The 11,989-nt window shown below is 47.5% G+C and overlaps 1 protein-coding gene across 1 annotated transcript in view; it reads right to left on the bottom strand.

The window, feature by feature from the left end:
• Window positions 1-958: 958 nt before the first annotated feature.
• Window positions 959-11,989, bottom strand: part of LOC137537755 (uncharacterized) — a 34,598-nt gene continuing 23,567 nt past the window's right edge. The window contains exon 3 of the mRNA XM_068259707.1: window positions 959-2,821. Within this exon, the coding sequence (XP_068115808.1) occupies window positions 2,370-2,821 (452 nt within the window). The 3' untranslated portion in view covers window positions 959-2,369. The remainder of the gene's footprint in view (window positions 2,822-11,989) is intronic.

The raw sequence follows: 11,989 nt of genomic DNA, 5'->3' as shown, positions 1-11,989 counted from the left end.
TAACCCTCCTGGCGGTTAGTTGTTTTTGCCAAAAAGGCAAAAATCCTTTTTTTTTAAATTTATTTTTTTTTGTTTCATGTAAAGCTACCAGAGTGGTAGCTACATGAAACACCACTAGAGGGCGCATGTGTCCCTCTAGTGCGATCGTCGCCGGCATCAATAGCAAACAGGGGAACGCGTATATAACGCGTTCCCCTGTTTGGCTTCTCCTGTCGCCATGGCGACGATCGGAATGACGTCATGGACGTCAGCCGACGTCCTGACGTCAGACGCCTCCGATCCAGCCCATAGCGCTGCCCGGAACTCATTGGTCCGGGCAGCGCAGGGCTCTGGCGCCGTTGGGCTCTGGGCCTGTTGCGCCGCTGCGTGCGGGCGATCGCCGCAGAGCGGCGGCGATCAAGCTGTACGCGCGGCTAGCAAAGTGCTAGCTGCGCGTACAGCATTTTAAATGAAGAAAATCGCCCCACCAGGGGCTGAGATATCTTCCTGCGCGGCATAGCCCGAGCTCAGCTCGGGCTTACCGCCAGGAAGGTTAAGCTGAGTATGAGAGCATACCTTTACAGTCTATTCTACTAAGCTAAGTACACCCATCAGATAAAACATCTTGGCAAACTGAGGAATTTATCTGTCACATAGGTTTGTCAGGGAGGTTTGAAAGACAGATCTTACTAAAGATACTGTACACATGCAAAAGGTCAGTTCCTGCAAAATGCATTCATAGTCTACGATATCTGGAGATCTCATACACACCTTGTTTAATGGACATTCATCTGCACAGTTGAAGATCCTGGTGGATCAGATATGTAGATGACTGATCCGAGATCTGAGATCTTCAGATATCATAGACTATGAAAGCATTTTGCAGGAACTGACCTTTTGGATGTGTACAGCATCTTTAGAAAGATCTGTCTTTCAAACCTCCCTGACAAACCTATGTGACAGATACATTTCTCAGTTTGCAAATATTTTTATCTGATGGGGGTATTCAGCTTAATAGCATAGAAACATATAAAGTGGCCAAATTGGTCTGTGATCTTTTTTTCAAAGACTTTTATCTCATGTGTATACTTAGTTTTACACCGGTAAAGACAAGTCAGCAGGGGTAGATCACTTATTTAAGTCCATGCAGGCTTCTTTTAAGGTGAAACTCCAGTCAAATATGATATACCTGTTTCAGACAGAGCAAGGATTAGAGCCCCTGTCTGACCCTTATTGCTGTCTTTGTCATTCCTGGAGAGTTTTTGTCCTAACTTCCTGTGATGTCACTAGAGACAGGAAGTAAGGTGAGTTCCTCCAACTAGGATACAGATAGCAATAAAATATTCTAGCCCTTCCTATATGATCCAATTCCTATACTACTCAAAACTGAAATTAAACAATTTGGATGACTTTGTAGATTTATCTCACAACAAATAAACTCCTTCGTCATAAGGAAAACAAAACGGTAAATTACAGGCAGTCATGGCTGCCGTACCATCTCTCCAACCTGCTCTATGGCCAACCTTCTAACACAAGACACGAGTGAGCGGAGCCTCATCCAGGCGCTTCCCAGGCGGCCGGCGTCAGGGGACAATGGATAGCTCACATCACACCATACTTCATCCTCCTAATTTGTATTCGGATGATAGTAAATTTGCACTAGTAAGTCTTGCATTACATGACTTCACTCTTTGCAAAAAGTATACTGGAAGTCCCTGCTTGGCTGGGTTCTGTAAATCCTCCTCCAAAGAAAAAAATAAAAAAGGGAGGAGCTCACTCCTATATATTGATGTAAAGGAAGAGCTCTATGTGCATAAGGTGTGCAATCTGTGATTGGATCAGCATCAGACTAGATTCTATGGAACAAAAAAAGAAGAATAGAGGCACTCCCTATACATCAAATATTTTGTAATAAAAAGGATAACCAGATGCTGAGCGCCTCAGCTGTGGGAGTGGCTGACAGTCATGTGACAGTGTACAGCTGCTAATACAGTTTGTGGAATCAATGTTCCATGTGTTGCAGCCTCTGATCTTGGTTCCAGGTCTCTATTATGCCAGGAATAGCTGATCAGTAAATGTGTAAACTGTCCAGTCAGTGTCACATGCATATACTGGATACATTACCCTCAGGGATCAGAATAAGTTTGGTTCAGTGCTTTCTGCCCTCTGAAAAGGGTGGTTAATGGACAGGAGCACGATATGACTGATAAGTTGTAGTGCTGAAAACAGAGAGGTGATCTCTCTCACTAAGGGGAGGAGAGAGGTGTCAATTTATCCTCTGTATACTAAGGAACCTCCCACTCTTCTGATAGCCAGCCAGAAAGGTACTTTCAGCATACTTATTGCACAAAGAACAGATGTGTGATGTATACTGCTTAGTGTATTGCTTATTAATGTGTCAAGCTCATATAGATGTTTTGCCGGTTGCTCTGATTTGCCAGTTGCCATTCTAATTCTCCAGCTTGTTTCTTCTCCAGCCTCCTCAACTCCTTCTGGAGGTGTTGGATGTAGCTAATAGCGCTATCCAGTATGAGACACTTTGGGGCCCTTTGCACCATGGCAAGAGTCGGTACAGTTTCTTTCAAGAGATCGTATCTTAGATTCAACTTCTGACGATAGACCCGAGCTCCTATTCTCCATTTCTCCCTTCTGACAAGCGTGGCAAGATATTCAATATTCACCAGCTGACTCTGCTCTGCTGATTGTGCTGCGTTACTGAGCTCCATAACAGAAGGATCTTCACCAACCGCACAGGCCGGCATAGTGGCTTCAGGGGCTGATGGGCTCATTGCTGGGCAGAGCTGTGAGCTGTTATCCCCACTACAAGAGTCAGCATTACTCCCTGAAATACACAAACAGATTCAACTGAGTCTATAAGTAAAGGAAAAACACAGGCTTATTCTACACACTGAAATGGTTCTATATAAGACTTGTGTCAGCTGTTGCTAGGGGTACCAGAGCAATCCATTTCCTACCCCCTGCTGCCATTTTTCAACATGAGGCAGATGTTAGTTCCAATATACAATTCACAGCCATTGTTCTGTCTGCGCCACTGCTCAATATACTGGAAACCCTTCACCCTCCCACTGTCAGCATTACCATTTACATTGCTCCTTCTCTGTTACCATCTTCCCTTCTCTCTAGCCAGAAATGATACCTATTTTTCAGCTCCCACATACCCTCCTCAGCTACCCATAAACAGAATCACATACAAAACCCATACTTACCTCTCTCACCTGTCTACTACTCCTAATTGTTGCTGGGGACATATCACCAAATCCAGGGCCCTCTCCCAGTCCTCTGTGCCCTCTGACAAACACCACACCCTGCACTCACCACCCTCACTCTCCAACCTGAGTAATAAGATCAATAGTTTGCTTCTTTCTAGCTGTCCCCCTCCTATATCTGGTGCTCTCTGGAATGCATGCTCAGTAGTTAACAAACTGTACCACATCTATTTTCTGTTCATCTCTAAGGACTTGTTGACACTATGGCCCGGTTCACACTTGCGGTTTTGCAAAAACCGCACCGGATGTCCGGACCGCACCGGAGCCGGATCGGACCTGAACCGTACGGTTCCTGTCCGGATCCGGTCCGGTTGCATACGGTTTCCGTGCGGTATGAACACGGTTGCGGTCCGGATCCGGATTCTTAAAGAGATAACAACCTGTATAAAAACAAAAAAAAATGTTGGGGTCTGGGAGGTCAGCAGAAGGGGGACCTGTGGAATCAGGCCCTCCGCTGTTTAGCACTCACCTCCACCTCCAACATGCTGCCAACATCTCCAGCTCGTGCTGCTCCACTCCAAAATGGTTGCCCATGTGTCCCCGATACAATATCGCCGCAACAATCCTCATAGGAAGTGGGGTAGAACATCCGGATTTTTTGCCAGTGTGTTGTGCGCTCTCCGGTTCTCATTGGTTTCCATTGGCCGGATGGTGCAGTCCGGCTCCGCCCCGGATACGGCTGCCGGAGGAGCGGGACCAAAAAATAGCGCATGTTGGAACGGACACCGGAGTCCGGATCCGGTCCGGCTCCGGTCCGGACGAAACGGACACATGTGAACCCTGGCATAGACTTACATTGCTATGCCGTGCGTCCGTTTCGTCCGGCCAGCATGCGGTGCGGCTCCGGCACGGCTATTCCGGATAGCCACCGCTAATGTGAACCGGGCCTATGGCCTTGCTTCACTAAACCGTGATAACTCAAATATTACACCTTATCAAAGATATCGCACCTTATCAAAGTTAACACGCCTTATCAGAGTAGCATAGCGAGCGATACAAACATATGCCTGCTAATTGGCAATGGCACTCGTCCTGCCCTGAGCCCCTGCTGGTTTGTAGCACTTGCTATGCTACTCTGATAAGGAGCTCGAATCACTGAAGCGTGCTAACACTTAGCACGACAGTGATAAGCTGCTTTGCACATGATATCATGTGCTAAGTATCATTATCCCGTGCTAAGTATCATTATCACGTGAAGTCACTGCAGATCACGCAAACGGAATGTAGATCATGAATTATTACTGTATACATGTGCTTACATTAGCATGTGAGTTAATGTAATACAGCGCATGCAAAGTTTAACGCGTGTCGCTTTATGTACTGTATACAGTAATAATTCATGATCTTTGTCTTATCACGGTTTAGTGAATAAAGCCACTTATCAAAGATATCACACCTTATCAAAGTTAACATGCCTTGGGCTTGATTCACAAAAGTGTGATAACTCAGTTATCACGTGTAAAAGCTTTGCATGTGCTAAGTATCATTATCACATGCTAAGTATCATTATCGCGTGAAGTCACTGCAGATCACGTGAACGCAATGTTATATCACACGTTATCAAAAGTTATCAAAGTTAACACACCTTATCAGAGTAGCATAGCGAGCGCTACAAACTTATGCCTGCTAACTGGCAATGGCATCCGTCCTGCCCTGAGCCTCTGCGGGTTCATGGCGTTCGCTATGCTACTCTCTGTGATATCTTTGATAAGGTGTGATATTTGTCTTATAACGGTTTAGTGAATCCAGCCCAAGGTGTGATATCTTTGATAAGGTGTGATATTTGAGTTATCAAGGTTTAGTGAATCAAGCCCTATGAGCGTTTTCATTTTTTTTTTTGAAGCACTGGCAAATTTAGAAATCGCTCTAAAAGCGCTTGTGCAATGATTTCCTATGACAGTGTTCACATGTGAGCGTTTCGATTTTATTAAAATCGCAAACGCGCTGCCTGTACCATTTTCTGAGCATTTTGGCTAAATGGAAGGTATAGGGAAATCGCAAAGCTCTTGAAAAAGCACTTTGTATTACGATTTCCACAGGGCTTTGATGAATAAATACATTGTATTTATTCATTTTCGGGTTATAGAGCTCATTTCCTGACTGACGCCAGGAAGTGAAAAAACAATCTCTCCGCAAAAGCGATTAAAAAACCCCACACTTTTCCAAGCTAAAATCGCTCTGAAAGCACTTGTAAAAGCGCTTTCAAAATCACCCCATAAATCGCCAGCGCTTGCGATGGGCCTTACTGAGACATGGATAACTCCATCTGCTACCATGTCTCTAGCTGTCCTCTCAAACGGTGGATTTAAAGTGGAACAGAAGGATTCCTAAAAACTAAGGGTTTCACTTACCTGGGACTTATGCCAGCCCCTTGCAGCCGTCCTGTCCTGCGCTGGTACTGCACGATCCTCCGTTCTCCGGCCGCGGTATAGTTTTGTTACCGCTGACCTGTAAGGCGACGCTGGAGAGATAAGCAAACAGCTTATCTCTTGCGCTAGCCTGGCTCCGACTGACGGAAGTGCAGGGACTCGGTTCTCATAGCTGCTGGCAGCGGAGGACAGCGGCGTGGGAGCGATTCAGGCGGATGTGGCTGGAGGAAGCTCCAGGTATGTATAAAATCTTTTACATTTTCAGCTCTGGTACACTTTAAGCGCTGGCCCCTCCGTTTGAATCCTCCATTGCAGGAGGCTTCGGCAATTTTCGGGAGCACTTGGGTTGCTCCATACTGCACATGCGTCAGTGCACGAGAGAGGGCACTTGCGCATGTACAGTATGGAGCCGCCCACCTTCAGGGGCATTCGGGCTCCCGAAGACTCCTACGGCAGCAGAGAGAGCAGTATTTGACTATTTGGTCGAATACTGCTACCGGGTGAGCCAGCGCTGCAACGGGGACCAGGAGAGGCGTGGGAAAGCCCTATAGGACCCAGAGCCTTCCCTCTCCTTAGGTAAGTATCTGAATTATTATTATTTTGTTTTTTGGGGGGGGGGGTGGGTGGTTCCCTTCACTTTAAGCAATACCAGTTGCCTGGCAGCCCTGCTGATCCTCTGTCTCTATGTACAGTAATACATTTAGCCATAGACCCTGCCTGAACAAGCATATGCAAATCAGGTGTCTCTGGTAAGTATTTATATAGCGCAAACATCTTCCGTAGCGCTGTACAGAGTGTATGGTCTTGTCACTTAACCTTCCTGGCGGTAAGCCCGAGCTGAGCTCGGGCTATGCCGCCGGAAGGCACCGCTCAGGCCCCGCTGGGCCGATTTGCATAATTTTTTTTTGCTGCACGCAGCTAGCACTTTGCTAGCTGCGTGCAGTGCCCGATTGCCGCCGCTACCCGCCGATCCGCCGCTATCCGTCGCGCCGCAGCCGCCCCCCCCCCAGACCCCGTGCGCTGCCTGGCCAATCAGTGCCAGGCAGCTCTATGGGGTGGATCGGAATCCCCTATGACGTCACGACGTCGGTGACGTCATCCCGCCCCGTCGCCATGGCGACGGGGGAAGCCCTCCAGGAGATCCCGTTCTTTGAACGGGATCTCCTGATCGCCGATCGCCGGCGGCGGTCGGAGGGGCTGGGGGATGCCGCTGAGCAAAAAAAAAAAAAAAAAAAATTAAAAAAAAAAGATTTGCTGCCCCCTGGCGATTTTTTAGCAAACCGCCAGGAGGGTTAACTGTCTCTCAGAGGGTCTGACATTATTGTCCGATCTGACAAGATTAGCTGCATGCTTGTTTCTAGTGATCTTCAGACACTGCTGCAGCCAAACTGACCAGCAGGGCTGCCAAGCAACTGGTATTGTTTTAAAAGAAAAATAAATATGGCAGCCTCCATAGTCTTCCCACTTCATGTGTCCTTTAGTATTGGCTTGCATGCTAATTATACGCAGCTTGTAAGCATTTCCAAGCAGCATACAGCTCGGAATTATTAGTATCTCACTGACCTTTGATGATGACTAGAGATGGAGCAAGATGTGGCCTTTACAAGGAATGAGTCTCACTGTTACAATAGACAGAGCAATGAATTGGGTTGTATTTATGATACAGAGGGGTCTGATGACCGCAGCTCTGGCTGAGGGCCTCTGCTGGAGCAGGAGGGGGACTGGATGTTCCCAGTGCACAACTTGCTTTAACAGTAGACTTAAAGTGAACCAGAGACGAAGCACCCTCATGTATTTTACCATATATATCAGTGGGAACATTAGAGAAAACACCTACCCTGCTCTCTGTTTCATTTTTCTCTGCTCAGCCTGCTTGTTATCAACCCTGATAAAATCCCCGACTGAGCATTCAGTCTGGCTTTGCTCAGGAGTCATTATAGCTGAGTCTGCCTTCTCTGATGTCTTTCAAGCCTAAGCTGGCCCCCTTCTGGCTCTGCTGTCTGCTATAATGACTCCGCTACAATGATGCCTGAGTAAAGCCAGACTGAATGCTCAGTCAGGGATTTTATCAGGGCTGCTAATAAACAGGCTCAGCAGTGAAGAATGCAACAGAGAGCAGGGTAGGTGTTCTCTGTAATGTTCACACTGATATATATGGTAAAATACATGAGGGTGTTTCTTCTCTGGTTCACTTAAAAGAGGATCTGTAGTGAAAATAACATAATGAATAAAATTGCTTATTTTTTGCAGTATTCATTTATAGATTACTAGCCAACCCGCGTCGTAGCATACGCCGCATCTATCTATCTAATACAGTACGTGCCTCAACCTTGAAGCAAGAAGAAGTAGGCTTTCCATGAGAAAATGTATGCGTGCTCAAACACCAAGTTTAACCCTAGCAAGTCTGGCTTTGCAAATCCGGCCTAATTGGCTATTCATGAGGCAATGCTCATGCAAATATGCATTTGCTTTCGCATGCCAAACTATGCAGGGTCAAAAAACCAATACTGCAAAGTGCTCTCTCGCTGCCTGGGAACCACAGCGGCACCCCGGAGTGGGAGGCTGGGTGGCGCAGCCGCCCCCCCCCCCCCCCAAGCGTGGCCAGCGCTGGGGAGAGCCGTCCGCACCCACCTCCTAATATTAAAAACAGCCACTTACCTTAACCTCTATTGGGTTCTGCTACATGCGCATTAATTTTCTCATGGAAAGCATTTTGTGCAGTTTGTATCCTTTGGAGGCAGGTGGTGGATGGCTTGCTCCGGTGGTGTGAACCCTGGAGTGAGTGCGCCTGTCCTCCCCCCCCTCTGGAGTGCTGTATGTGAGCCAGCTCGGGGTGACCCATGCTTCTCTCCTTTCTCATGTGGTGTCCCCAAATTAATGCGCATGTAGCAGAACGCAATGGACGTTAAGGTAAGTGCCTGTTTTTAATATTGGGAGGTGGGTGCAGACGGCTCTCCCCGTGGCTGGCCACACTTGGGGGGGGGGTCGTCTACGCCACCCAGCCTCCCCCTCCGGGGTGCCGCTGTGGTTTCCAGGCAGTGAGAGAGCCTGGGACCCTGCGGTCCCCATAGTTGTATAAAGAGGGGGCATTGGGAATCCTCCCCGTGGCGCTCCTGGAGGCCTGGAGCACACCAAAAACTGCTAGCAGATCCGCAAAATGCTAGCAGATTTTGAAACGCTTTTTCTTATTTTTCTGTAGCATTTCACCTAGCATTTTGCGGTTTTGTAAAGCATTTTTGGTGTAGTAGATTTTATATATAATGTTACAGTAAAGCTGTTACTGAACAGTTTCTGTAACAAAAACGCCTGCAAAACCGCTCTGAACTGCCGTTTTTCAGAGCGGTTTGTGTTTTTCCTATACTTTACATTGGAGGCAGAAACGCCTCCGCAATCCAAAAAATGCCTCACCTCGGGAGTATGCGTTTCAGCAAAACGCCTCCCGCTCTGGTGTGCACCAGCCCATTGAAATACATTACCCAAGCGTATCCGCAGCCGCAAGTGGATCGCAAAACGCTGCCGAACCGCTCTGGTGTGCACTAAGCCGGATAGTGCTAATGTAGCATGTAGCAGGGTGACTGCTTTGTGGTATTGGTTTGTGCATGCATTTGCATGAGCATTGCCTCATGAATAGCCAATTAGGCCAGATTTGCAATGTCAGACTTGCTAGGGTAAGGCCTCTTTTCCATGGACTGTGAATAGGCAGTGAAATGGCTCTCAAACTCTCACAACTGCTCACTGCTGCCTGGTAAATGCTCACTGCTGCCTGGTAACTGCTTGCTGCTGCCTGGTAACTGCTTGCTGCTGCCTGGTAACTGCTTGCTGCTGCCTGGTAACTGCTTGCTGCTGCCTGGTATCTGCTCGCTGATGCCTGGTAACTGCTTGTTGCTGCCTGGTAACTGCTTGTTGCTGCCTGGTAACTGCTTGTTGCTGCCTGGTATCTGCTCACTGCTGCCTGGTAACTGCTTGCTGCTGCCTGGTAACTGCTTGTTGCTGCCTGGTATCTGCTCACTGCTGCCTGGTAACTGCTCGCTGCTGCCTGGTAACTGCTCGCTGCTGCCTGGTAACTGCTTGTTGCTGCCTGGTATCTGCTCACTGCTGCCTGGTAACTGCTTGCTGAGCACACAGCTCAACAGTCCGTGGAAAAGAGACCTTAAACTTGGTGTTTGAGCATGCATAAATTTTCTCATGCAAAGTACTTCTTCTTCTTGTTTGAAGGTTGAGGCACTTAGTCTATTATATATATAGATTTAGTCAGAGTCTTTCCTCTCTATGATTTATATTCTGAAATGAATCATTGGTGGTGACATCTTTATTGATTTGTCATAGTGACATCTTTAGTCCTGTCAGGTGATCTGTACAGAATGTTTGTTACTGAGAGTTCTATGCACAGAGGGAGATATTGCTTGCTTGGCAGAAGCTGTTTGTGACGCCGGGCGACGCCCAGTCGGCCAAAACGCAATTGCGGTCGGTTAGCGACACAAATCGTTAAACCAAGATTTGATGTGTAGTATCCCTCTGCCTAGGAACAGCTGGGGGATTTGTCTTGGCTGAGTAAAAGCCTGGGGGGGAGGTGTTAATTAGCTTGGACATATTCCCTGTGGAAGGCAGAATAACATGGAGGCATTAATTCCCCTTTCTGTTCTGGGAACCAGGTGACACCTAGATGCTAATTAGCCAGAGGTGTAAAACACCAAAAGCTTGTTCAGCTAGAAGGAAGCTTCCCCCAGGAGCCAGCAAAGAGCTCACTCTGCCTTTTGGGAAAAGACAGGATGAGCTCACAGCAGGGGACCAGCCTACCCAGCCAAACCGTCTCCCTGGTTTAAAATGGTGATGCATGTGATGTATGGTTTCTGCTTATTAAAGAAAAAAACGAGTACCCCCCAGAGGTGGGAGGAATGTATTCGGATCCGTTAAAATTGGACCAACGTCTCGGTATACAAATCATAATCATACCTCGTTCGGTTAAGGAGTTATGGACCCCTCGGTAACCGTACGCCCTAACACCCGCATCCAAGGTATCATATTAATCGGTAGGTTCTGGGGATCGAGAATATGTAATTATTATTTGTGTGCCGGCCGTGTAGGTCGGCCTAGAGAACATGTCAGGTTTATGAGGCTGGTAAAAGCCCCTGCCCAGAGGTGATTACCATAATCCGGCCTGGGGGCCGACTCTGGAAGCCCGCCTCTGAACTCAGCTCCATTAAAAGTGAATGAGCTGCCCGGGCAAGGCTGTCCTCCACCCTGAAACATCGTGAACTCATCTGTGCCAGCTTGAGGATATGCTGGCATCCACCTGGTCTGAACTCTGAACTTTGATTGAAACCAAGAACTTTATGATGCTTCCCACAAAAAGGACATCTTTCCAGGAACTAAGTATTTTTTCTCCCTTCTTTTATTTTTCATACTGTCTATTACTGTTTTAATAATTGTTGATTTTAATAATTGTCTGTATATATTAATTATTTATATTGCCGTGAATAAACGACTTTATCAAAGTCATTCACTGTCCGCTACCCTGCTTATCAGCCGCACCACTGAACCAGACCTCTGGAGAGACGCTGTTTGTTGTTGGCTAGACAGAATAGAGTGTGTTTAACCGTTTTTATTCGCAGGACTAGTCAGTCAGCGGGCTCCTCGGGCCCATGGTAACCGAGGTGGTGGCAGTTATACCCTGAATCGTGTGTGAGTTGTAATTACCCGTATCTCACAGGCTCCCTTCTGGTTTGTCTGCGGCTAATTCCCAACGGTTCCTGCGCATTGACTGCGACCAGAGTTCGCACGATCCGTGCGCTGGCACCGTTTGGAAGGCCATTTGCAGTCAGCCACCAGGGCTCCTGTGACACTGTTATTTCCCACAAAGCAACGAGGTTCACAGACAGCAAACTGTCAAGACAATGGTCATGACATTACACTGTGGGAGGGGTTTCAACACAATATCAGCCATACAGACACCCCCCCCCCCCCCCCGATGATCTATTCGAGAAAAGGTATAGATTTCTCATGAGAAAGGGGGTATTAGCTACTGATTGGAATGAAGTTCAATTCTTGGTTAAAGGAAACATCCAGGTTTTGGTTTTGTAAAAAGCTCCACTCCCAGCCAGTGGCCCGGGGTCCCCTCCATCGCAGCAGCCGACCTGGAGAGGCACAGAGGCTGACGAGCTCGCTAGGTAGGCTGCTGCAATGGAGGGAACCCTGGGCCACCAGCTGGGAGCCGAGCTGAGGGGAGGGACACATAATATATATATACACAGTTTAACTTTAAAGTGTACCCGACCCAAAGCTTGGGTACAAAATCAGATACTTACCTTAAGAGAGGGAAGCCTGAGGATCCTATTGAGGTTTCCCTCACTACTC

The sequence above is a fragment of the Hyperolius riggenbachi genome, chromosome 11 (genome assembly GCF_040937935.1).
Source record: "Hyperolius riggenbachi isolate aHypRig1 chromosome 11, aHypRig1.pri, whole genome shotgun sequence".
Lineage (NCBI taxonomy): Eukaryota > Metazoa > Chordata > Amphibia > Anura > Hyperoliidae > Hyperolius > Hyperolius riggenbachi.
The sequence above is the reverse complement of the archived record's forward strand: the minus strand, read 5'-3'. Positions and strand labels throughout refer to the sequence as shown.